This window comes from Lemur catta, chromosome 2 (genome assembly GCF_020740605.2).
Source record: "Lemur catta isolate mLemCat1 chromosome 2, mLemCat1.pri, whole genome shotgun sequence".
NCBI lineage: Eukaryota > Metazoa > Chordata > Mammalia > Primates > Lemuridae > Lemur > Lemur catta.
In genome coordinates, this window is record NC_059129.1 from 14,189,688 (window position 1) to 14,215,168 (window position 25,481).

At 53.3% G+C, this 25,481-nt stretch overlaps 1 protein-coding gene and 2 non-coding genes across 3 annotated transcripts; 2 read left to right on the forward strand and 1 right to left on the reverse strand.

Annotated features, from left to right (window-relative positions):
• The first annotated feature begins 438 nt into the window (after positions 1-438).
• SDR42E2 (short chain dehydrogenase/reductase family 42E, member 2) lies at positions 439-20,081 on the forward strand. Its single transcript, XM_045542761.1, has 13 exons — positions 439-507; positions 2,237-2,814; positions 3,305-3,400; positions 3,929-3,986; positions 4,710-4,828; positions 5,540-5,615; positions 9,547-9,629; positions 11,568-11,705; positions 12,219-12,284; positions 13,981-14,044; positions 15,685-15,758; positions 18,480-18,580; positions 19,806-20,081. The coding sequence occupies exons 2-13, from the start codon at positions 2,275-2,277 to the stop codon at positions 19,831-19,833; spliced, it is 1,443 nt and encodes a 480-aa protein (XP_045398717.1). The 5' UTR covers positions 439-507; positions 2,237-2,274; the 3' UTR covers positions 19,834-20,081.
• LOC123633650 lies at positions 14,837-14,943 on the forward strand. Its single transcript, XR_006733677.1, has one exon. It is a non-coding gene; the product is annotated as a U6 spliceosomal RNA (small nuclear RNA).
• A 1,036-nt stretch (positions 20,082-21,117) lies between the features above and the next one.
• Positions 21,118-21,199, reverse strand: TRNAL-UAG. Its single transcript has one exon. It is a non-coding gene; the product is annotated as a tRNA-Leu (tRNA).
• Between the last annotated feature and the right edge of the window lie 4,282 nt (positions 21,200-25,481).

Genomic DNA, 25,481 nt, shown 5'->3' on the forward strand with positions numbered 1-25,481 from the left:
TGAATGGGTGGAGGGATGGCTTGACGAACAGATGGAGTGATGAACCGGTGGAAGTTTGAATGACAGAGGGAAAGACAGATGGAATGATGGATGGATGGATGGACAAAGAGACAGATGGAAGATGAAGTGGGATGATGGATAAATAAAAGGTTGGAAGGAGGAAGCAAGGCAGGCTGAACAAGAAGGAGCCTGTGGGAGAATGGATGGGGGCGTGGGGAAAGAAACATTGCTCGGGGTTTTAGGACGACTGTGCGGGCAGGACAGAGGCCGGCACGCAGGGTCCTTGCCTACTTTCTCCTCCAGAAGCACGGCCCACTTCGCCCCATGCCTACCCGACCGGCCCGCCCGAAAGAACGCGTTGCTCCGGCGCTGGGAGGGGGCGGGACGCCGAGAAGGTGCGAGTGGGCGGGGCGGTCCTGGGCCCCGCCCCCGCCCCGCCCCGCCCCACACGGCGTGAGCCCCGCAGCGCGGCGCAGGTGCTGGCATAGCTGCGGGAGCCCAGGCCAGGTGAGCGCATCCCGGGCGCGGGCTGGGGACGCGGGTGTGGGCGAGAGAGGAAGGGCGAGGGGGCCACGTGGGGTGGGGACTTACCCTTGAGCTGCCCGGGGACACTCTCCTCCTGCCCCTGCGAGGCCGGCGCACCTGGGGGGTCGTCTGTGACGGGGTCCCCATCGACCTGGATTCGGGGCTGAGCCATTTCCAGTGATTCCATCAAAGTTCCCTAATGTTCTCTGAGCCTCAGTTTCCAACTCTGCTTCCCTGGGCTGCCAGGTACTGGCACTGTTCTAGGTGCTGGGGACACTACGGTGACCAAAACCCTGCCGGAGCTTGCATCCTGGGTTCGCAAAGCTCTTGGGCATCTGTTCTCCCATGACCACCCTGTGAGGAAGAGGAGCAGCCAGGGTTATTTGGGTCCATTTTATAGCTGAGGTGCAGTGAGGTTTAGGGCACACCCCAGCAAATGGGTGCCTGAGACTGGGTCCCAGCCCTTGCCACAAAAGTCATCCCCTGTGGGTAGAAAGAGCTCTGGTCCCACAGACCCTTCCCCAGAATGGTGCTCTGGGTCTGGACAGAGGAGGGCTCCACTCTGGAGCCGCATCCTCTCCTGCCCCTGCGGGAATTAGGGCCATCCTCTGTGGTGGCTCTGATTTGGGTTGTCCTATTAAACCCATGAATGCTAGTGCGTGTGCGGGGCATGATTGTATCCCTCACCCAGACCTTTGCCCAGCGGGGCAGTGACAGAGGAGACTAATATTCAGATTCAGTCCCAGTGGCTGTCAGAGTCCCTGCCCTGTGACCACAACCAGCAGCAACCCTGGGGTTTATCAGTCAGTCAGTTACTCAACAAACACCTGTTCTGTCATGCAGCCAGTGTGTGCAGAGACTCACCTGTCTGCATCTGTAGGGCCTGGCGCACAGCAAGCCCCCAGAACACAGTTGCTATTGTGATGATGATGATGATGATGACAGTGATGATGACCTGGCCCCAGGTCCAGCCTCATTCAGCCTCAGGTGGAGTGGGAGGTGGGGGGTGCTGGTGGTGACAGTGACCGATAGCCTGGCTCACTTTAAGTGTAGAGCAAGGAGGACAGGATCCTCAGTGCTGTCTCCCTAGGCCCATAGACCTGACCCTGAAGCCTGCAGGGGGCTGGGGCAGACCCTGCGGTGCCAGCCACCTGCACTTCCGAGGGGCCTGGGGGCACCAGAGGCAGCAGGTGTCAGGGCAGGGGCAGGCGTAGCACAGGTTTCCAGGGTGTAGAGCCCTTACAGATCCTACGCAGATTCCTCTCTTCCTCCTCCTCCTCCCCACCCCCGCTCTTCTTCCTTCTCCTCTTCCTCCAGAAAGCCCCCCCACCCATGTCCCCAGTCAGAAAACAGTCACCTCCCAGTCTGGTGAGGTTCCCTCTGGCATGATGTGACCTGTCTTCCTCTGGTGCTACCTGGGAACTGGGATTTTAAGGAACTGGTAAAGTCGGGAATGCTTGCTATAAATCTCAGTCGTGAAGTGTGACTTTCAGCCTCAGTTTACCCAGCTTGGCTGCCTTGTCTCCGACCCTCTGCGGGAAGCAGCAGCCACCCTGGAAGTTCTTGAGATGCCGAAAGGGACAGGTTCCCTGGGAATTCAGAGGGTCTCTAATTTCCACCTGGAGTTCTCTCCTCAGGCCTAGGGGTCTGATAATCTATGTGACTTGAGACAACTCTAGAACGTTCTTTCTTCTGTTTTTTTTCCCCACAGGTGGAGACAGTTTCTGGGTCCGTATGGCTCTGTAGAGGATGAAGCCCAACCCCACAGGTTCCTCCCCAGGGCCCTGCAAAGCCGCAGACCAGGGCGAGAAGAGCTGCCCTGTCTGCCAGGCCTGCGGAGGGGTCTCAGGCCCGAGGTCGGGTTTAGGGCCTGGGCCGGGGCCTAATGCTATTGCAGGACCGGGGGCAGGGCCTGGTTCTGCGCTGGGACCTGGTGCTATTCCGGGACCTGGGTCGGGACCTGGTGCCGTTCCGGGGCCTGGACCAGGTCTGGGCCCTGGGGCGGGAGCTGGGTCAGTACCTGGGCCGGAGGTAGGGCCTGGGCCCAGATGGGGGTCTGGGACTGGGCTCAAACCCCGTGAATCAGCGACAACCCCAGCACCAGTGCTGCAGCAGAAGACTCAAGCCAAACCTGCAAAGGCTCCTAGACAGAAGGTTCTGGTGACTGGAGGAGGCGGCTACCTGGGCTTCACCCTGGGTTCCAGCCTGGCCAGGAGCGGCACTCCCGTCATTCTGCTCGACCTCCAGAGACCCCAGTGGGCACTGCCCTCGGGGACCGAATTCATCCAGGTACGGGGTCAAGGGTCTCTGGGGACCAGTGGTGGTGGTCGGGGACAGTGTCTGATGTCAAACCAGTGGCATGGAGTTTCAGAGCACGGGCTCCAACTCTAGCTCTGGTACTTCCCAGCTGGGCAGCTGCAGCCTCAAGCTCCCTATCTCTGAGCCTCACTGTCCTCATCCTCAGACAGGGGACAGTAATAATACTGGCTCCACAAGGTCTCACAGGGAGATGACAAGATGATAAAACACCTAGCACCGCCCCTGTGACCTAGAGCGCATGATACCTGGGCCAGTGGTGCTGCGGTTGCCCTGGAGAGCCGTCTAGTGAATCCTGCCCCCCAGCCTTTCCTGACACTGCAGAGGCCTGGCCTGGCCTGGGCTGCGGGTGGTGGGGGTAGGGGCAGGTGTGGGGAGCAGTTCTGGGACCAGGCAAGGTGCAGAGTTGGTGTCTCTGTTGGCCTTGGCCTTGAACTCTCTGCCTCTTTCTTCTCTGGTTCAGGCTGATGTCCGAGATGAAGAAACCCTGTACCGTGCCTTCGAAGGGGTGGACTGTGTCTTCCACATGGCCTCCTATGGAATGTCCGGTGTGGAGAAGGTGAGCCCCTCACGTGCAACACCTGGAGTTGGATGGAGTGCCATTCGTGTCCTGGCTGTGCCCACCACACGCCCTCATGCCCATATATCCCGCATCACTCTTCACCTACTCCGGGGAGGATCTGGGCTACTCCCATCCTGCATTCTGCATCCATGAGACCAGATACCAGTTCTGCCACTTACTAGCTATGTGACCTAGAGCAAGGTAACTTGCTAGCAGGTTTTCAGTGACTCTTCTGTGCAAAGCACTGCACCAGGTCCTCCCAAGTGTCCTATTTAATCCTCCCGACCCCCCAGGGGCTCAACCCCACTGACCGATGAGAGAGCTGAGGGCCAGATGGCGGATAGAGCCTCTCCTGGCTGCCCAGGGAGATGGTGGCAGAGCTGGGCACGCACACGGCTTGTGGGCTGCTCGGGCCCCCTGCCTCTGAGCTGGACACTCTGCCACCCCCGCCCCACCTGACCCTAAGCCCAGCCCTCTGGCTTCAGCAACAAGGCATGACTTTCCCACCTCCATCTTGTCTTTTAGCTGCAAAAAGAGCAGATTGAGTCTATAAATGTGGGAGGCACCAAACGAGTGATCGATGGTAGGTGCTCAGAGCCGAGTGTGACCTGCTGCACTTCCCCCTCCTTGCCCCGCTCCTGCTGCAGGCCCAGCTCCGGGGGGCGGGGTGGGGGTCAGAGCTGGGACCCTCCTGGCCACACCCACAGAGGGCCTGTGGGCCTCACCTCCTTCCCACACTGCAGATCTGCCCAGGCCCCTACGTGGGTTGTGACAGCCCGGCCTCGGTGTGTCTGGGAACACAGGGTGCAGAGTTGGCACTCGGGGTTTAGAGGCCAGGGAGGAAGAAAATTTGCCAAATCGCCAAAATAGAAGACCCATGTCTGGGCTCTCTGGGTGTGTCCTGCCTTGTTCTGTATCTCGTTCTTCTCTCTGATTCTAGAGTGCCTTTCTTCTATGTCCCCATTGAGTGAGAGCTTCTTCTGACTTGTCCCTGGCAAGGTAGCTCAGGGGCCAAAGCCACACTGAGAAAGAATAAGGAGCAGGCCTGGCCCTCGGGGGCCCAGAGTGTAGGGACTTGTCTCACATCCCAAGTTCAGGGCAGGAGGCCCTTCCCTCCCCAGGAGCTCTGGATTCTGGGAAGGCCCCGGGGGCCAAGATGTGTGTTGAAGATGGGGTGGAAATCAGTGGGTTCACCCAGAGAGGTCCCTGTGGGCCCCTCCTCCGCTGACTCCCCGCTCACACTTGGCCCCGGGTGTGTGCCTGTCTTTGTGCACGTGTGTGTTACCGTGTGGACCTGTCGCTGCAGTCTGCGTTCGCCGGCGGGTTCCCAGGCTCATCTACACCAGCACCGTCAACGTCGTCTTCGGTGGGAAGCCCATTGAGCAGGGCGACGAGGACTCTGTGCCATACTTCCCGCTGGACAAGGTACTCGGCTTCCAGGAGAGGTGGGCGGGGCCCACGGGCCTGGGACCCACCGCCCAAAGGGCAGGGATGGGTGAAGCTGGGGTCGACTTCACAACTTGGGGTGAGTCCCAGGAGGAAGGGGACCCCAAACCTGGGAGGCACCAGCCTGCTCCAGTTTCAGCTGGCCACGCCCGCAGGGGCTTTGAAAGCAGACAGACCTGGCCTTGAGCTCCAGCCTGGCCACTTCCTACCTGTGCGACCCTGAGCAAGTCACTGAGTGCCCTGAGCCTGTTTCTTCATCCGGGCATGATATCGCTATTGCCGTGGGGCTGTGGAGAGCAGGAGATGAGACAATGTATGTGAAAATGCTGTGTGGGCACTAAAAGGTGACACATAAGTCATTCACCGAGTGCACGTCCAGCCTTGGCGTCGCAGGGCAGGCTGTTTGGAGCTGGCAGGAGCGTCCCTGACTCAAGGTGCCCTGGGCCTTGCTGCTTGCTGAGCCCAGTGCTTCTGTGGCCCTGGAAGGAGACACCCTCTCCTGCCACCCAGAGGGAGAGCAGGGGCAGCAGGGCGGGCCCAGGGCTTGGCCGTATCCCACTGAGAGTCCCCAGAGACCAGCCCCTGGGGGGGTCTGAGGGCAGGTGCAGTCTTGGGGCCAGGCCGGGTAGGTGTTGCCAGCAGTGTCACTGACCCCTCTCTGGTGGCTCTCTTTTCTCTGTCCTCTGGCAGCACGTGGACCACTACTCCCGAACCAAAGCCATTGCTGACCAGTTGACCCTCATGGCCAACGGGACCCCTCTCCCAGGTGAGTATTATGGGCTCTGCTCACCCCAAATGCACCTGCCACTGCTGCCAACCCCGAGGTATGTGTGTGATTCCAGCGTTTAGCTGACGTGTGTCTGACATCCACCTTCCTTCCGGAGGACCGGTCCCAGGGCTGTGGCCATTGATCATTCAACAGATTCTGAGCACCTGTCACGTGCCAGCACCCGGCCAGGGACACAGCCTGGAAAAAGTCAGGCCTAGCATCTGCCCTCACATCACCCAGTCTGCTGGGGAAGAGACTGGCATTAACCTAAGTCTAGATGTCTTTTCTGCTGCACAGGAGTGAATCGAGGTTTAGGGGTCCTCCTCAGATAAAAGAGTACAAAGTACAAAATTAGGAATATGGATGAGATGCTGTGGTTTGGAAGGGCCGTGCAAGACCCAGAGGGGTCCTAAAACTTGACCTTCAATAACTTCCCAGAAAAATCTGCCTTGGCTGTCTTGTTATAATAAGGCAATATATTGCCTCTTCTGGTTACAGAAAAGTGATAAGAAAATAGGATACGAATAGTCCATAGTTATCGAGTGCTTACTACATGCCAGGCCCTGTTTTGCATGCTAATTTTATGTGCAAAAGTCTCATGAACTCTTCACAACATCTCTATTAGGTAAGAACCTTAGGCATCCCTCGTTCTCCAAACTCAGAAGCCAAATCTATTTCGATAACTTCCTTGCTCTCCAAATTATTGCTACTTGCTTTCGGAAACTCAGAAACTAAACAGAATCAGGTACCTTGGTTTCCCTTCCTTATCAAAACCATCTAAACTTGGGAGCCAAGAGGATCTGGGAAGCGAAGGATGCTTAAAATTAGAATGCCTGATTCACAGGTGAGAAAACTGAGACTGATGACCTGACTTAGCTCAAGGTCACACAGCTGTTAAGTGGCAGAGGGAGGATTTGAACCCCAGGGGAGTCTAACACCAGAGCCCGGGGTCTAACCACGACACAACACTGCAGCCACAGCTGAGTAGGTCCTGGAGTGTGGGCTCTTTGCCCTAAAATCTCCCCTGTCCCCATCACCCTGGGCCAGTTGGGCCGGGCCCCCTGATCCCAGCAGGAACATCCAGCTGTGTTTCCCAGGGGGTTGAGCCGGTGCAGTTGAATTCTCCTCCCTACCTGGGGCCTTCCCCGGCCGGCCCAGCAGCCTGCGTGCCAGACACCTAATCCTCTGGCCAAGAATTATTTATGTGAGCACCCCTACTTTCCATAGTCAGGACAGTCACAGATACCCTGGGCCCGGCCCCTCCATGAAGTGGCTGCCCAGTGCCCCACCTGCCAGCATCAGCTGCAACCCGACCGCCCCTCACTGTGCCCAGGTGACCCAGAGTTTAAAATTAGCTGCAGGCTCTTTGCAGAAAAGCTCACCAGATACCTGCCTTCCGGGAGCCCAGCCATGGTCACCCTAGGTGATTTCCACTCCCTGCTACCCCAGCTGCTCCCTGAGACAGTCCTTCTAACTCGGCACGGAGGTTCCTGGGCCCGGGAGCAGAGTCCTGAGACCCGCAGCTCCCAGCTCAGTGTCAATGCAGTTGTGTCCTGTCTCTGGGAGTGTCAATGTCCTGTAGCTGCTGTGACAAATTATCACAAACTTGATGGCTTAAGTCTGAAATCAAGGTGTCATTTGGGCCTCAATCCCTCAGCAGGCTCTAGTGAAGAGATTCCTCATCTCTTTGTCCTTCTGGTGGCCCCAGACATTCCTTGGTTTGCGGCTGCATCACTCCAAGCCCTTCCTCTGTCTTCATATTGCCCTCTCTGTCTCTTCTCTGTGAGTCTCTTAGAAGGACCATTGTCATTGACTTAGGGCCCACCTGGATAATCCAGTGTGATCTCATCTTGAGACCCTTGACTTAATTACATCTGTGAAGACCTTGTATTGAAATAATGTCACGTTCACAGGTCTGGGATGTGGACAGATCTTTTGTGGGGGCCACCATTGAACCCAGTGCACTAGGCCCCATTGCAAAGTGAGGAGTGGAGGCTGCGGCTGTCAGGGTGTTTTGTTGTGACCCACACCGGCCCTGGCCCATTTATGAGGAAGAGGGAACTTATATTGGAAGGATATAGGATAGCTTCCGGAAAATTGATTTCTAGAAAAATGACCACCAGGGCTTGGAAAGGACAGTGTCGGGACCTGGGTGGCGGGAGCCGGTGACCAGTCTCCTCAGGGTGAATCCACTCCCAGGATCCTAGGTCCCGGTGCCAGTGATGTTGAGAGTCCCACTCCTGGGTGAGAACACCCCGTGGTCACCGTCTAGTCTGTCAGTCCCCCCAGGACCTCCTGGGGAGGGGCAGCAGCTGCCAAAGGCAGGTGGGTCGCAGAGGAAGGTCCACCCTGGGCTCCCTGTACCGGGGTGCAGCCCCTTGGGAATGCGAGTCCCGGGAGGGAAAGCGGAACACGTTCCAGGAGGTTCCATTTCAGTTAAGGAGTTGGGGCTGAGAGTCAAACAATTTGTAAAATAAGTCATTTTAAATCTTTTCAGAAACTCTTAAAAGAATACATTCTAGCACTGTAGCAGGGGTCCCCAACCTATGGTGAGTTGCATAATTATTTCATTATATATCACAATGTAATGATAATAGAAATAAAGTCCACAATCAATATAATGCACTTGAATCATCCCCAAACCGTCCCTGCCCACCCCTGCCCCCAGTCCGTGGAAAAATTGTCTTCCATGAAAACGGTCCCTGGTGCCTAAAAGGCTGGGGACTGCTGCTCTATAGGACGACTGTCATTAACAATGATTGGCCAGGTGCAGTGGTGTGCACCTGTAGTCCTAGCTATCCGGGAGACTGAGGCAGGATGATCACTTGAGCCCCCCCACCCCCCGAGAGGCAGGGGCATCAGTGGACAAGGCATGGGCTTCTGGTCCCCATCTCAGCTCCACCACGCTGGGCGGTGTGACTCCAGGCAAATCACATCTCTTCTCTGAGCCTGCCTTCTTTTATCCATAAAACAGGCATAATAACAGCTCCAACCTCATAGGGTTGTCTTGAAGAGAGAAAATCCCAGTTTCCCAGAGCACCAGGAACATAGTAGGGGCTCCCTGATGGTCCTTATCTATTAGATATCTATAGATGTTCTTATCTATTAGACTGGGGCCTCTCCCTATGGTTAGAACAAGGAAAGAGGCCGGGCGCGGTGGCTCACGCCTGTAATCCTAGCATTCTGGGAGGCCGAGGCGGGAGGATCGCTTGAGCTCAGGAGTTTGAGACCAGCCTGAGCAAGAGCGAGACCCTGTCTCTACTAAAAATAGAAAGACATTATATGGACAGCTAAAAATATATATAGAAAAAATTAGCCGGACATGGTGGCGCATGCCTGTAGTCCCAGCTACTCGGGAGGCTGAGGCAGGAGGATCGCTTGAGCCCAGGAGTTTGAGGTTGCTGTGAGCTAGGCTGATGCCACGGCACTCACTCTAGCCCGGGCAATAGAGCGAGACTCTGTCTAAAAAAAAAAAATTAAAATAAAAAAAATAAAAAATAAAAAGAACAAGGAAAGAGCGAGAGCGGTCGTGTGAGGGAGTGTGGGTCTGGGTGCACAGTGGGGCTCTCGGGCAATGGAAGGAGATCATTCCGTCCTGTGCGTGCTAAACTCTCACGGGCCATGCAAATATTTGCATCTGGGTCTTAACTCTGTTGCTGGCTTGTGAGTACTGTGAGGACAGGGACCTTATACTCTTCACAGCTCCCATCCAGGGCGGCAGAAGGGGTGGGAGTGGGACTCTGAATAGTGTCTGTTGAATGACTAACTGATTTACTGAGAGAATAACTAATTGAACGCAGAAACCCCAGAGCTGGTCTTCCCCTCTAAGCTGCCTAGGTAGGGACTGGGGCGTGTGGACAGCCTTTCTCTCTCTCTCCCTGCTGAGCTGCTCTTGCCCGGGCTCCTGACTACCCCCCCTGTGTCCTAGGAGGAGGCACTCTTCGGACATGTGTGCTCCGGCCCCCGGGGATCTACGGCCCTGAAGAGCAGAAGCACCTACCCCGTGTGGTGGTATGTCACCCGCCGTCCCCAGAACACGGACACTGCGTCAGTCCCGAGGCAGGGCCTCCCGAGCCTGGGACCCTTGGTTCTGGGAGATGCCCCTGCCAGGAACAGAGCTGCCAGTGTGTGCCACGCAGACCCAGGCATGGGTAGGGGAGACATGGAGCGGTGACCCCACAGAGACAGAAGGGAGCCCATTGTCACCGCTCACATGTGGGCGCCCTGAGGGCTGGCTGGTTCACCTATGCCGGCAGCACAGAGTCATCATACAGATAACCTCTCTCTAGAGAAAGCCGGTGCCGGGAATATAGCTACAAAGGGCTCTAGGCCCTGTCATCAGATTTCTCATGGCTGACAGGGTGACAGACACCACAGTCACAGCCTCAGTGAGGTAAGGGCTGTGTAGAGGAGAGCACAGGAAGATGGGCCCAGCAGGAGAGGCCCAGGAGGGCTTCCTGGAGGTGGTGGTGCCTGTGCTGTTTGGAAAAAGAAAAAGGAATTAACCAAGAAATGGAGTTGTAGAGAGGAGGTAGGACAAATAGAGGAGGCAGCAGAGACACAAACCTAGAAATGAGAAAGATCGTGGTGGGTTTAGGAAGCAGATCTGATCTGGAAGTGCAGGGTCCTGGGGGGCCATGGAGAATGATTGGGGGGTACAGCTCCCGTCTGCAGCATCAAAACATTCCTCTGCTGGGGCTGTCTGTTTTTGCTTTTGTTTTAGTTTTTTTAATTCCCTGGGTTCTCAAGGAATGTGGGGTCAACCCCAATGACTTTCTCCCCTATTCATTTATTTATTGATTCAACAAATACTTACTGAACTCCTACTATGTGCCCAGCACTGTTCTAGGTGTGGGGACAGATCAGTGAACAAAACAGTCAATTCCTGCCCTTGTGGGGCTTGTCTTCCCACATGAGATTAGACAATAAACAGTGACCAAGTTAGGTTATGAGGTATGTTCGAAGGTGCCAGGCGCCATGGAGAGAAAGGAGAGGTGGAGCAGGGTGAGGGAATCGGGCTTGCCGGGCAGTCAAGGGACACTCATTGGGGAGGTGACATTTGAGCATCATGCAGGTGTTTGCAGGAAGAGCCTTCCAGACAGAGTCCTGCGATGGGAACCTGCTGCACGTCCAGGAACAGTGTGCGGTTAGGAGGAGGTGATGTCACAGAGTAGCTGGGGCAAGGTCAGGAAGGGCTCGTCAGCCAGTGTCAGGACTGCAGCGTCCAGCCTGGCAGGATGGGCACCCCGGTAGGTTCTGAGCCAGGGAGAGGCATGGTCTGAGTTAGCATTTAAAAGGATGCCCCTGGGCCAGGCATGGTGGCTTGCGCCTATAATCCCAGCACTCTAGGAGGCTGAGGAGGGAGGATTGCTTGAGGCCAGGAGTTTGAGACCAGCTTGGGCAACATAGCAAGACCCCATCTCTACAAAAAATTCATGCCCAATGATAGCCTGAAAAAATAAATTAATTTTTTTTTAAAAAGGATGCCCCTGGCTGTGCAGAGAACAGGCCACAGGGGCTGAGGGTGACAGAGATGGACCAGTTAGGAAGCTACTGCAGTGTCCAGGTGAGGGATGAGGATGGCAGTCAGGGTGGGCAATGTGGACAGATTTTAACAGTTGAGCCAACTGGATTTGCAGGTGGGTCGGGCGTGGAGTGTGAGAGAAGGGAAGGTTGAGGGTTCAGGGTTCTAGCCTGAGCAGTGGCGTGAACTTAGTGAGCTGGGAAGGAGGGAGGGGCGGGTGCTCCCGCCAGGACCTGGTAAGCTGAGATGTCGTTAGACAACCAGGTGTGGATGTCGGGAAGGCAGTCGGGATCCAAGAGTCTGGGGTGGTGGGGGGCGTGCGGGGTTGGCCTGGAGCTGGAAATCTGGGAGCCGTCAGCCTAGAGGTGGGCCATGAAGCCACTCCAGGCTTGAGCCTGTGTCAATCGCCCCCTCCCCTCCACCAGAGCCACATCAAGAGGATGCTGTTCATGTTCCGATTTGGGGACCGCAGGACACGGATGAACTGGGTCCACGTGCGCAATCTGGTGCAGGCCCATGTGCTGGCGGCCGAGGCGCTCACTGCAGCCAAGAGCTACGTGGCTGTGAGTCCCCTGTGGTGCCCCCTCCCCCCTAGGCCAGGGCTGCAGCAGGCAGGGGGCCGTCCCCATCCAGAGGGCATCCCTGGCCCACACTGGATTTCCCCAGCTGGAAGCTGGCGGGACGGTGGCCAAGGGAAGCTCTTTGTGGAGCATCTTTAGCTCTGCACGGTGACCCTGGGAGGTAGCTGTTGTTGATCGCAGAATAACAGTCACCAAATGCTAAGCAATTACATACATTGTCGCATTTAATCTTCACAACAGCCCAAAAGGGAGGTCCCATAATTATCCTCCCGTTTCTCAGATAAAGAAACTGAGGTATAGAGAGGGTGGCAACTCCATTGAAGTCACACAGCTAGTCAGTGTGGTGGCCCCAGAATTCACAGGGAGTGGCCCAGCTCTGTCCCCAGGCTGCTCAGGAGAACCAGGGGTTGGAGCAGCTGTCAGGAGCCACCTGCAAGGTGGAGCCAGGCTGGTGGGCAGGTGCCTGACTGTCCCCCTCCCGTGTGTCCCCTTCAGAGTGGGCAGGCGTACTACATCAATGATGGGGACAGCATCAACCTCTTCGAGTGGATAGCTCCGCTGGTAGGTGCCCTGCTCCCCGCCCCCACCCTGAGTAAGAATTCTGGGGTTTCCATGTTCTCTTCCTGTCATCCTTTCCAACTTCCAAACATTAAAATATGACAATGAAAACCAGCTCTGGCTACAGTGTCCACGAGGTGACATTGGAACTAGCTGGAGCTGGGTCGTGGCTGCCCTTTGGGGGGGGCCACGTGTTCCCTCCTTTGCCACCACTCCCTTCCAACCTCTTCCCAATTTGTGCTGGCTCTATGTTGTGACCCGTCACACTATGTGTCAGGCTCCAAGGAGGTTCATGGAAGGAAGGTGGACCCAAGCTCAGGGAGCTGTTTGGCCCTGGGGCGTCCTGTCCTGAACCCCTCCCAACCCCAGGACTCTCACCTCCTGTCTGAGCAGCCCAGCCACCTTGGCCTTCACCTTCTGTCTCCGAGCCAGGCCCGCCTGGCAGGGGGAGACCAGAAAGCCCGGGAGGAAGTATATATACACACACACACACACACACATCCTCCGGGCTCCTTCATGCCTCCAGACTGAACCCCACCAAGGGGTTCCCCTTTCTTCTCAGCTTTTGCACCCACAGAGTTTTTGTTTTGTTGAAATAACAGCCTTATTGAAATATAAATTCACATACCACACAATTCACCTGCTGAAAGCATACAATTCAGGGGGTTTTTAGTGTATTCACAGAGGTGTGCAACCATCGCCATAGTATCAGAACATTTCATCATCCTCAAAACAACAAAACAAAGACCTGAACCCTTTAGCAGTCCCTGCCCGCTACCCCACACCCTCCTTACCCCTGGGAACCGCTGATCTGCTTCTGTCTCTGTGGATTTGCCTCTTCTGGACGTTTCCTACCGGTGGAATTATGTGCAATATATAGCCTTTTGTTCAGCTTCTTTCACTTAATTTTCAAAGTTCACCCATGTGGTAGCATGTACCATGTCAATACTCCATTCCTTTTTATTGCCAAAACACACATTGCATTCTATGGTTATACCACTTTTTGTTTTATCCATTCACTAGTTGATGGAAATTTTGGGGTTTTCCATTTTGGGGCTATTATGAATAGTGCTGCTATGCACATTTGTGTACCTGTCTTTGTGTGAACGTGTGTTTTCATTTCTCTGGATATGTAACAGGAGTGGAATTGCCAAGTTAGATGGTAACTCTAAGTTTAACCTTTTGAGAAACGGCCACACTGTTTTCCAAAGTGGCTGCACTATTTTACTTGTCACCAGCAGTAGAAGGGGCTTCTAGTTTCTCCACATCCTGCCAACTGTGTGTCTTTTTGACCTGGAGAGATTTTATAGAAGCGGAGCGCTCAGCCCGTCTCTGCGTGTGTCCCCGGCCACCCTCCACACATGCTGCGGTGTTGTGTTTTTCTCGAATAGAACAAAAGTCAATTCTAGAAAAATCAGACTCTACATAAGTGCCTTGGAGTGTCTTTAGGGGTAGACAGATGTAAGTAAAACTGCGTAATGTGAATGAGTGCGAGTTAAAAGCCCACCTCATGCATTCAATTCCTACTTGAGTTCTCTGGGTCAAGGTGTGGATTTCGTTTCAAGACTGGCACAGGCTTGGGGCTGGCTCTGGGGTCTGCCCCCTTGGGTGGCTGGGTGAGGGGCTAGGAGGAGCATGTGGCCTTTTCACACCAGCCCTTGAATGACCTGTTCTCATCTCAGAGCATGTTCCCTTGCAGTTTGAGAAGCTGGGGTACAGCCAGCCCTGGATCCAGGTGCCTACTTCCTGGATTTACCTGACAGGTAAGGAAAGGAGCGTGTGTATTAAAGCCCTCCCTGTGCCAGGTGTAACCCAGGGCTGGGACTAGCATGAGGTCAGTGTGGCACCGAGGGCACAAAATTGAAGGAGGCTGTACAAGTGCACTTGCAGGGTCCCGGGAGCAAGTGTCTCCTTAAATCTCACACCTTGGGCACCATCCACCTTGTCCCAACACTATATCCCACTTGCAAGGCAGTTATGATTGGGCCCATTGTAAAGATGTGGTGACTGAGGCTCTGAGAGTGGCCGACTCCCCATGGCCTCGCTGGAAGGCATCATGCCCGTCAGGAGAGGGAGCCTTGGTCACCCTGAGGTCACCCTGAAGTTAGGGCTGCTTTTAGACTTGTGGAGGCTCCATCTGACCCTAGATTCTCCTCCGGTCCCTGAAGGTCAGTCTCTGCCCCAACCGCAATCCCAACAGTGTGTTCTGGCCGCTGCCCTCTTCTCCCAGCCCCAGCACCTGGCTGCTGGCCTCCTTCCGGCTGGAGTGCAGAGCAGGCATCAGGCATGGAATGACCAGCCAGAGGGGAAAGGTGGCCTTCAAGTCACACATCACTGTTTCTGGAACTCCTTGGCTAGATCTGCTGCATTTTAAATGCATTGAGATGTTTGCCATTGAAAGCAGGGGCTTGCAAACTTGGGTTCCCAGCCCTGGGCAAGGGCACTCGTGGAGGGTTGTATACGCCTCTCAGTTCCCCGTGGGTTAACTGCCACGCAGAGCTTCTCAGCCCGGGCTACACACTGGCATCACCTGGGAGCTTTTAAAATGGAGAAACGTGCTGGCTTCGGCAGCACATGTACTGAAATTGGAACAATACAGAGAAGGTTAGCATGGCCCCTGTGCCAGGATGACACACAAATTCATGAAGCGTTCCGTATTTTTAAAAAACAGTGGTGATCTAGCACCTCTTGTATTATCCTGAATAGAGGTGGAGCCCATTCTACTAAGCGAAGTATCACAAGAATGAAAAAACAAGCACCGCATGTACTCACCGTCAAATTGGTACTAACTGATCAACACTTATGTGCACATATGGTAGTAACAGTCATCGGGTGTCGGGCGGGTGGGAGTGGGGAGGAGGGGATGGGCATATTCACACCTAATGGGTGCCGTGCGCACCGTCTGGGGGATGCTTGAAGCTCTGACTCAGGCGGGGCAAAGGCAATATATGTAACCTAAACATTTGTACCCTCATAATATGTGGAAATAAAAAAATCAAGTAAAATGGAGAAACACTTCCGCCACACCCCAGACCAGTGACAGCAGGATCTGTGGGGAGGGTGTGGGAGGGACGCCTTAGTATCTTCTAAAGTGGTCCAGTGTGCAGCCTAGGTTGACAACCCTAGCTTAGAAGAGAGAAAGAGAAAGAGAGATTTTTATAGCGATAACTTTGAATCTACTCAGATTTATTTAAAAACGTCAGTTAATAACAAGTTACTTATGACATATTTCACAGCTAAACAAGGCATCCCAGTGTGGGCAGCTGATTTAAAGGAATTCAATGACTTTTGCAAAGTGACCCCTAGAAGAGCCAATAAATGCCCCCAGTTGATTTATCCCCGAGGGCTTCCCTGCAGTTTGCATGAAGCGAGGCCCCTGGTCACGGCCCCTCCCTCCCCGCAGCCTCTGTGATGGAGCATCTGCATGTGGCCCTGAGACCCATCTGCAGTGTCCCTCTGCTGCTCACCCGGAGTGAGGTAAGTGGGCTGCGGCCACGGGAACCCCCCACCCCTACCGTGCTCCCCTCTCCCCTTCTCTGCCTCTCCTCCACCCCACTGCGGCCACTCCTCACCCCTGTGACACCGTGACTGGATGGCTCGTCTGAGGTCTCAGAACTTTCCTTGTGGGCCCAAAGCTGGTGCTAGCTCCATTATAATCACCCCGACCTCTGGGCTTTTGCTGAGGCTGTGCCCTCTTGGTCTGAAATGTGACAGCTCCAAGCCCATCTTGCAGCCCTGGTATTTCATCCGTAAGCAGCTTATTCTTCCAGCAAGACTGGAGGTTCCCAAAGGCAGGTTTCATGCCTTCACTGTTTTGAACGTCCCCAACTCCACCAACTCTCAACACACACACACACACACACTCTCTCTCTCTCTCTCTCTCTCTCACATTCACACAGAGTCGGTGGTCCTTTGCTCATAGTTCATGCTTACTGAATGATAAGTACATATTAAGTACTTACTGTGTACAGAATATTATTCTCATGATAATAATAAGGTAGGTGTATATTCGCTTAGTTAAAAAATAGGATGTTTGGGCTGAGCATGGTGGCTCACGCCTGTAATCCTAGCACTCTGGGAGGCCGAGGTGGGAGGATCGCTTGACGTCTGGAGTTCGAGACCAGCCTCAGCAAGAGCGAGACTCCGTCTCTACTAAAAATAGAAAAAAATTAGCTGGGCACGGTGGTGTGTGCTTGTAGACCCACCTACTCGGGAGGCTGAGGCAGGAGGATCCCTTGAGTCCGGGAGTTTGAGGTTGCAGTGAGCTAGGCTGACACTACTATACTGTAGCCCGGGGAACAGAGCAGGACTCTTGTCTCAAAAAAAAAAAAAAAAAAAAGAGGATGTTTGAATTGCGGATTGTAAACAGTACGGCAACAGGAGGCATTTGGGGTTATTTGCAAAATCCTTCCGGTGCACTGCCCCATTAGATTCTCTCTAAAGCCCTGCTAAGTTAGGAAGGGCCGAAAGATGATGATCTCCATTTTATGCTGAGAAACTGAGAATTAGAGAAATTAGTGACTTGTCCAAGGTCACACCTATACTGGAATTGGCTTCAGGCTCCAAGTCCAGTGCTCTCTAACCCAGGGAATTGGGGGGAGGGGGTGTAGAATGGGCCACAGGAAGCAGTTCCCTATGGTTTCTCCTTTGAGCCACCCAGACTAGGAGAGGCCAGAGAATAATGGCAGTAGTGACTATTGATGTGCCAGGCACTGTGCTTTATCTCCGTTAATCTTCATTATTACTCTGAGTTGTAGATCCTGTTATCTCCATTTATGGAGGAAGAAAAGAGACACAGTGAAATAATCTGCCCACCATCACTCACTTAAGGGGTCGAGCTGGGATTCAAACCTAGACCTAAATGATTTCTAGCTTAACCACTAGCTTGTGAAATGCATCAGGAACCCTATCCATGTGAAATAGCTGCCAACGTGCTGCTGAGTTGTGGCCAGGCAGGGACTTGGCTCCCTCACTCTTATCTATTGTGGGTTTACTTGCTAGGCTCGAAGGCAAAGAATCCTTAACTGGGGAAGTATCTCCGCCGTGCCTCTGGCGCCCTCTGCTGGTCAGTCTGCGACACACCAACCAATCCTCTAGTTTGAATTTATATATAGCCTTTCATGAATTTAACATTTTATTGAGCACCTACTGTGTACCAGGCACTGTACTGAGTAATGGAGGCAAGAAGACAAAGTTCTTACCCCAGGGAGCACACAGAAGGGGCACCTAAGTCAACTCTGAGGAAGTCAGGGAGGCTTCCCAAAGGAGGTGACATCTAAGCCTGAGATCTGAGAGTCCTGTGCCCAGGGACCCTGCTTATCTAACTATCCCAGCTGTAATAAACCTACCTGTGCGCTCCCCAAAGCCCTGCACCTACCAGGGCAAAAAGGACAAGAACTAGCTTCTCTCCTCACCCCCTCAAGCATCCATGACCAGGGGGTGGCCCCCAGGGGCTGTTTCAGAATCAAGCGGCTGGTGGGCTCTTCCCCAGGGTCTGCCTGAGGAACTAGAGAGGACGAAATTAACCCAGTGGGAGGGCATCTCCAGGCCCCAGCATATAAGGGAAGAATTTAGGCTAGAATCTGGCTCCCCTGTGTGACTCTGGGCAAGTCACTCAACCTCTCTGACCGTTATCCAAATATGCAAAGCGGAGAGGATGCTAAGTGCCACCTCAGAAGATAAAAATAAGGTAAGGTATAGAAAGGACTTAGCCCAGGTCAAACACAGCGTGTGTGCGTAATTGATAGCTGTCATTATTAGCCTGGAAGCCGGTGGGCCCCAGGCCATCTGGCAAGCCCGGAAATGCTGCTCAGACCCTGGGGAGAAATCAGTTCTGCACAACTGAATTCCACTCTCAGGGAAGCTTAATTAAGGCTGCGCCTGGGGCCCGCCTGGCCACAGCTGGTCTGGGGCTGGGGGCAGGAGGCCAAGGCCGGGTCCTGGAGATGTATTGCTGGCGGGCGTCAGGCTTCTCCAGCGATACCCAAGAATGTATCGAGGGCCTCCCGAGTGCCAGTACCCTGCTAGGCCCGGAAGGAACGTGCAGAGGTGGGGCCTTTGCTTCCTAGAGACGGAGGAGCTCAGCAGGGTGCGAGATCAGCTGGGCGGAGGGGGATGCAGAGGAGGCATCCTGGACGCGGAGGTGAAGGACGCGCCCCTCCCGCTAGCCCGCCCTCCGCGCCCCGCCTCTCCCCGCAGGTGTGCAGCGTGGCCGTGACGCACACCTTCCGGATCGCCAAGGCCCGCGCTCAGCTTGGCTACGCGCCCGACAAGTTCAGCTTCTCCGACGCCGTGGAGCGGTACGTGCAGTCCTCGGCCCCGCGGCCGCGCGGCTCCACGGCGCGGGCGCTCCTGCGGCTGCTGCTCGGGCTGCTGCTCCTCGGCCTGCTCGCCCTGGCCCTGCACTACCTAGGCCTGCAACCCCTGCGGGCGGTCGCGTAGCACCTCTGACCTGGGTCGCCCGCCGGGGCCCGCCCTGCCTCACCCTGGCCCACGCCCCGCCCCCGGGCCTTGTCCCCGCCCCTTCCCCGCCCCTAGTCACGCCCACGCCCCGGATCCGCCCCAGACCGGGCCTCGCTCTCTCGGCGTTCTGGTCACGCCCCGTCCCGCCTCCTGGGTCCTGACCACGCCCCCTGGCCCGGCCCATACTTAGCCCCGCCCCGCCCCTGGCCACGCCCATGCTTCGCTCTCTGGCGGGGCCGGTTATTGACAAGATCCTGGCCTCACAGCCTGCTCCGCGTCCGGGACTTCCCCGTTCCTGCCCAGTACTGCCACGCCCAGGACCCTATGCCCTGGTTCCGCCACCGTCTGGCCCTACCCTCGTGCTTGGGCCCACCGCTTGGTTTCTCATTCTGGGACTGGCCTTGCCCTCCCTCTGGGTCCAGTCCTTCCCAGCCCGGCCTCCTAGGTGGGTTCCCCTTGGGGCCTGGCTGCTGGAGTCTCCATCCGCTAGCGCAGGCTGGGTTGGTGCTTGTGCTTTGCGCTGTCTGCTGCCGCTTCTGGGGACAGTGGACCCTCGTCGCTGCCCGAGCTTCTCTGGGCTTGTCCCGAGATCGCCTCGGAATCTTGGATTAGATCCATTCTAGTAACTTTGCGTTTGATCCGCCCTGACCCACAAGTTCATGGTTCACTCATTCACAGATCTCCCTGTGTGTTGATAGCCAGGGCTTGGAGGGACACCCGAGACCCAGGCTTCTGCCCCGCCCAGCTTGGCCTTTTAGGGTTCTGGCTTAGGTGTCTGGGGGTGACAGCATAGTAAGCACAGGCTTCTGTACCAGAAAGGGCGTCAAAAAAGAAAAAAACAAAACAAAACCTTTTTAAAGAATTGAATGTCTTGAAGAAATACCACTATAGTTATAACGGGGAAAAATAGAGCCAAATTGGCCATATTTTATGATTTGGTATTGTTTCTATTAATGAGGGGTAGTGGCGATCACCATTATCTTGAACATTTAAGGCCTCGGAACTTGTTCATCCAGCCCAGCTCTCCACAGAAACTGAGCCTCCTTATCATCTTGGTATCAGTCGTAGGTACCAAGACATCAGTGTGTAAATACATCCATGTATACATCACAATATGCGCACGTGGAACTGGCTGAGCAAACCATGGATCCTGGCAGAGAAGAAACCCATCACAAACGGTGGAGGAGGGGAATGAATGTGCTAATCAGAGCCAACATGGCCATGGCCGTGCCTCTGCTGGACAGGGAGGCAGTTTGTGAAGGAGCTAAAAAATGTATGCTCCTCTCTGCTAGATGAATAGCATGTGTGTATGTAATTTTTTGAAGAATAATAATCCTTTATGTCTGTTTAATGCTTAACAGTTTGAAAGGGCTTTCATTTATATGTTCTTATTTAATTCTTAGGGCCATTTGTCAATAGGGCTTATTATTCCTGTTTTATAGATGAGGAAACTGGGAATTTGTCTATCTTCAAAGAGCAGAGGAGGGTGGGAGTTACTGCTCTGCAGCTGGGAGGATTTGGAGGCGCTGCCCAAGGCCCACTGGCCTCAGCACAACGCAGAGTTATTCCTATTCTTCCACACCCTGGCCAGGTTAGGGGGCTGCACTGCAGAACACTCTTCACAAGTGTAATTAATGAAATTACAATGTCTGTAAACTCTACAGGTTTGAAAACGTCTACCCTGTGCAGTACTGTAGCCTCAGGACGAACTGGGTACCTGGTACAAGGTGGCCCTTCGTAAATAATTGGTGAATGAATAAGTAAGTAGGGATGCCCTAGGCCAAGCCTGAAGACCAAGTAGGAGGTGAATCAATGAAGCTGAGACCCTCAGGCGTGTCGTTGAGTTTGACACCCCACGTGGGGCCCCTGACCTCTGCTACCCCAGCCTCTCTCCACAGTGTCACCGGACACCTCTTCTACCAACAGAGGTTCATGGGGTCAGCCGTGGCCCTCTGAAGGACACAGAGCGGGCCAGAAAGGGACCCTTCCTAACTCAGGTCATGATTACAATCACTCCCACCTAACCTTTTCCTTGGGAGGTAAAGAGGCCCACTCGCCGTGGCCTCAGGCCTGGAAGCATTAAAGTCCCAGGCAGGCTGTTGGGAACTTTTCAAGGTCGTCCAGATGCTTTCTCCTGGAAATAGGGAGCAGTTTTTTGTTTTAAGGGAGTGGGATTGGTGGGTGAAAGAGAGGTTTGTGTACTGGGCTAGAGAGTAAGAGCCTATGATGCAGCTTCTTCCTTTTCTCCTCCCTTCTCCCTTCCATTAAAAAAAAATTAAGTGTCAGAAAGGAGAAAATGGGGAGAGAGAGTGGGAAAGAATGACATAAAGAGGTTGAAGGACTTGGGGGCTGGAAAAAGGAGACCATCACGGTATGGCAGCGGTGGGATTCGAACCCACGCCATCGAAATGACTGGAGCCTAAATCCAGCGCCTTAGACCACTCGGCCACGCTACCTCCCGTGCGCAGCCCTTTCCTCTGTGGCCATATTAGGCTGATGACGCAGCGTCGCGCGCTCTATGAGCCCCGCCCCCGGAGATTTGCGCGTGCCCGATCTGGAACCAGCGGTTCCCGCGCCTGTCACTGCACATCAAGTCCTGGCTTCCTTCAGAGTCACAGTGCCCTGTGATCGCAGCAGTAAATACAGTGGGAACGCACCATTAAAAAGGACGGAGTAGTTCAGAAATGTAAAACATTAATATTCACTCTTCGCATGTATGGATTTGATTTTTGCGTTTTCTACGGGTGTGATGCTGCCCACAGCCACCTGGGGGCGGTGTCGCGCTGCCGCTTCCTCCTGGCTGGACTGGGGGTCCCGCGGGGAACCCCAGTTTGCACCGAACCGGGCTGGGTCCCCACCCTGAGGATTCTCTACTCCCACTTCAAGTCGCCTCTGCAGCCCTGGGTGGCCTCGTGGCCTGGTCCTTCCCCTCGCGATGTAAGAATCACGGGTCCGGGGGGCGGGGGAAATGTCATCGAACGTTCCTACAGATCCTTTGCACGCGTGGGCTCCCTCTGTCACAGCTACTAGATCAGCCCCGTTTCACACAGCGGGAAACAGAGCGGCTAAGGAACTAGTCTCAGGTGCCCCAGCCACAGCCAGCATTCCCAGCCTCCCAAGACCCTTGTTCTTCTATGCAGACTATTTCATTGTTTTTAAGAAAAATACAATAAATATAGAGTGCAACATGGCAAAACTCCATTTCCTGCCATTCGGGATTATTACCATTTTGCCTATTTGCTTCAAATCTTTTTAAATAAAAAGTAAAATGAACACTGTAGATAAAATGCAAGTCTCCTTTGATATCCCAAGTTCTAGTCCTCGTCCCTCTTCCTCAGGTGTTTCAAATCTTTTCAGCTCACTTAGGGTTATCCGTTTCCTTGAATGTTTAAGGAAAATGGCAAACAAAAATCCAGGGTTGTAAAGACAGCCAGGTAAGTGGGTGTGGGTGTGGGTGTGGTACGCTGAGTAATGGCCCCCCAAAAATGTCCGCATCCAAATCTTTACAATTTGTAAATATGTTACCTTACGTGGCAAAAGGAACTATGCACGTGTGATTAAATTAAAGATCTTCAGATGGGGAGAGTTTCCTGGGTTACCCAGGTGGTCCCAATGTAATCACAAGCGTCCTTATAAGAAGGAGTCAGGACTTCGAGAAGGAGCTAGAATGGTGGAAGAAGAGGTCCGTCTGAGTGATGCAGCCACAGGAGAAGGAATCTGGGCTGTCCCAAGAAGCTGGGAAAGGTAAGGAAACGGATTCTCCCCTAGGGCCTCCAAAAAGGAACAGAAAGTGCCTGACGCCTCAATTTTAGGACTTGACCTCCAGAATAGTTATACTACAAATTTGTGTTGTTTTAAGCCACTAAATTTTGTGGCAATTTGTTACAGCAGCAAAAGGAAATGAATACAGTGGGGACTGCCATGGGCTTGGGAATCACACAGTCTGAACTTGTACGGGCTGTGTGTGACCTTGGGAAAGTCACTTCTCTCTGGGCCCCTGTTGCTCCTCCCTGTAATGGAGTCGTTACTGTAGTACCCATCTCAGGCGATTAGCTGTGAGAATTCAATTCATTCATTCTGCAAGTATTTCTTGAGCACCTACAATGTGTCAGTCACTGTTCTGGTCATACCAGAGAATGAAGCAGACACAGAATAAATGTGCTAATACATGCCAAGCATGTAGACAGATCTCTGGCACATTATGAGGTGGGTCATAGTGGTGACTCCTGAGGCCTGAGTTCTCCACTCCCTCCGGGTATCTCCAGGCACCCCCCACAAGAGTCCTTATAGGGACACTGGTCACTTTCTGGTATTCCACGTACATCTCCCCAGCACACTGCTGCAAGTCAGTATCAGTGAGTCTCTCCCAGGATGATTCTGGGCCCTGCTACGATGTCAACTACAGGAGGGCAGGTAATGGTGTCTTGCTCACCCACTACTATATCCTCATTACCCAGAACAGTGTTGGCACTAAGAATATTGCTTGGCAAAAATGGTTTTGCACTCTTGGTTAAGGGCACTCCACCTTGCCACATGAACTTTGAGCCAGAGGCAAATGCTCTGGCTGGAGCTGCTAACATAAGAGTTCACATGTCCACTTTTATCTGGACATGGCCAGACTGTGGCCTGCTATTTTGGACGCTCAACCCCTGTAGCCACAGGAGGGAATTGGAGTTCTCTTTAGGAAATTCCCCCACAATAACTCAAAGCATTTTCCAGTAGTTGGACTATTTGCTAGCAGCACTGTGCCCCCCAACTCACTCTCTCTCTGGTATTTTAATGCAGGTCAACATTTATTCTGCACCTACTGGGCCTAATCAGGCCAAAAGCAGGCCTTGAGGTGGAGAGAGCTATTTCTGGAGCTGGTCAGAGTTTCTTCTCTAACAGAATAAAAATCCAGTGGAGGCAAGGCCAGCAGTTCATCTGCTCCACCCAGCATTTCTCCAGGGGCCCAGCCTCCCTGCTGGCCTCCCGCTGTCCTGCTGACTAGGCGTCTCTGGTGATTTATGCCTTCAAGGGTGAGGCTCATATGCAAAGCCCAGCCACAGCCAGGCAGGGGTGGGGAGGCCACAGAAACCAGAGCAACTGGGATCTGTTTAGTTGTGTGTGTGTGTTTTTATGTAACATTTAAAAATAACTTTTGCAAAACTACTATGTTTTCCTTGTTGAAACTCAAGCAAAGACACAAAAGCACACATAAGAAAATAAAATCACATTTCATTACTCTACTTAAACCCTATCCATGCTTTGATAAATGAAGCTGTTTTTTATCTCTTTGAATTTGAAATGTAATGCATGCTCATTATACATTTTTTAAAATGTCAAATCAGGGTGGGTGCAGTGGCTCACACCTGTAATCAATCCTAGCACTTTGGGAGGCCGAGGCAGGAAGATTGTTTGAAGCCAGGAGTTCAAGACCAGCCTGGGCTATAGCAAGACCTTGTCTCTACAAAAATAAAAAATTAGCCAGGCATTCTGGTGTACACCTGTACTCCCAGCTGCTAAGGAGGCTGAGGCAGGAGGATCTCTTGAGCCCAGAAGCTTGAGGTTGCAGTGAGCTATGGTGACACCACTAGAATCTAGCCCAGGCATCAGAGTGAGACCCTGTCTCAAAAAAGTCAAATCACAGGTATAAAGTTAAAACGGAAATTCTGTACCTTCCTTCACAACCAAATCCCGCAGCTCAGAAGTAACCACGGTAAAACAGTTTGGCATGCATCCTTCACATGTTTTCCTATGCAAATATATAGGCAAATGGACCTAGAGACTCAAACATGGCCCACCCTTATCCTGGGGTTTGCTTTGCATGGGGTAGGGGAGGAACATACCGTCTAGAAGACAGAAGAGTGGTCATCTCATAGCTTCTGCAAGTTTTTCTGCAGCCACAGGTGGGCCATCCAGGTGGCTCTGTGATGGGCATTTCTCATGTATAGTAGACCCAGGACCTCCTGACCCGAGGAGGACTGTCATGCTGCTGCTTAAAAACATACCACCGAAGCCCACTGTGGACAGGTTATTTGAGCACTTAACATTTTAGGAACCAGATCCCTCCTACGGTACCTGTGGTCAGTGCAGTTTTCCAAACACCTCTGAGCCAATGGGAGGATTACAACCTGCTCTTTGTAGTTGGGAACAGCCACAGGAGTGTGACTGGGCTAGAGCATGTAACAGCTGGGGAAATGGTCCCTGTGATCTCTCCTCTGCTGCTGCACCATGGTGAGGTGGAGACACCATGAGCTTTATTACAGTACAATGCACATACCATACCATTCAGTGGCTTTTAGTATATTCACAGAGCTGTGCAACCACCACCACAATCAGTTTTAGGATGCTTTCATCACCCCAAGGAAGAAACTCTATACCTGTTAGTAGTTACTCTTTTTCTAGCCCTTGAAACTACTAATCTACTTCTGTCTTCATGGATTGTCCTATTCATTGATATAAATGAAATGATATATTTTTTGTGTGTCTGGCTTCTTTAACTCATATAGCATGTTTTCAAAGTTCATCCATGTTGGAGCATGTATCCATATTTCATTTTTATCGCCAAATATTCCCTTGTATGGACATACCACATTTTAATTATTCATCAGTTGACAGCCACTGGGGTTGTTTTACCTTCTAGCTATTATAAATAATGCTACTAAGAACATTTGTGTATCTGTTTTTGTGTGGGCATATGTTTTCATTTCTCTTGAGTATATACCTAGCAGGGGAATTGCTGGCTCACATAGTAAC

What these genes read in the sequence shown, in the direction of transcription:
- SDR42E2 (XM_045542761.1), top strand. Translation starts at nt 2,275, where the DNA reads ATGAAGCCCAACCCCACAGGTTCCTCCCCAGGGCCCTGCAAAGCCGCA. An exon ending in GAATGTCCGGTGTGGAGAAG is followed by an intron (nt 3,401 to 3,928) that starts GTGAGCCCCTCA and finishes CTTGTCTTTTAG; the next exon opens with CTGCAAAAAGAGCAGATTGA. An exon ending in CACCAAACGAGTGATCGATG is followed by an intron (nt 3,987 to 4,709) that starts GTAGGTGCTCAG and finishes CTGTCGCTGCAG; the next exon opens with TCTGCGTTCGCCGGCGGGTT.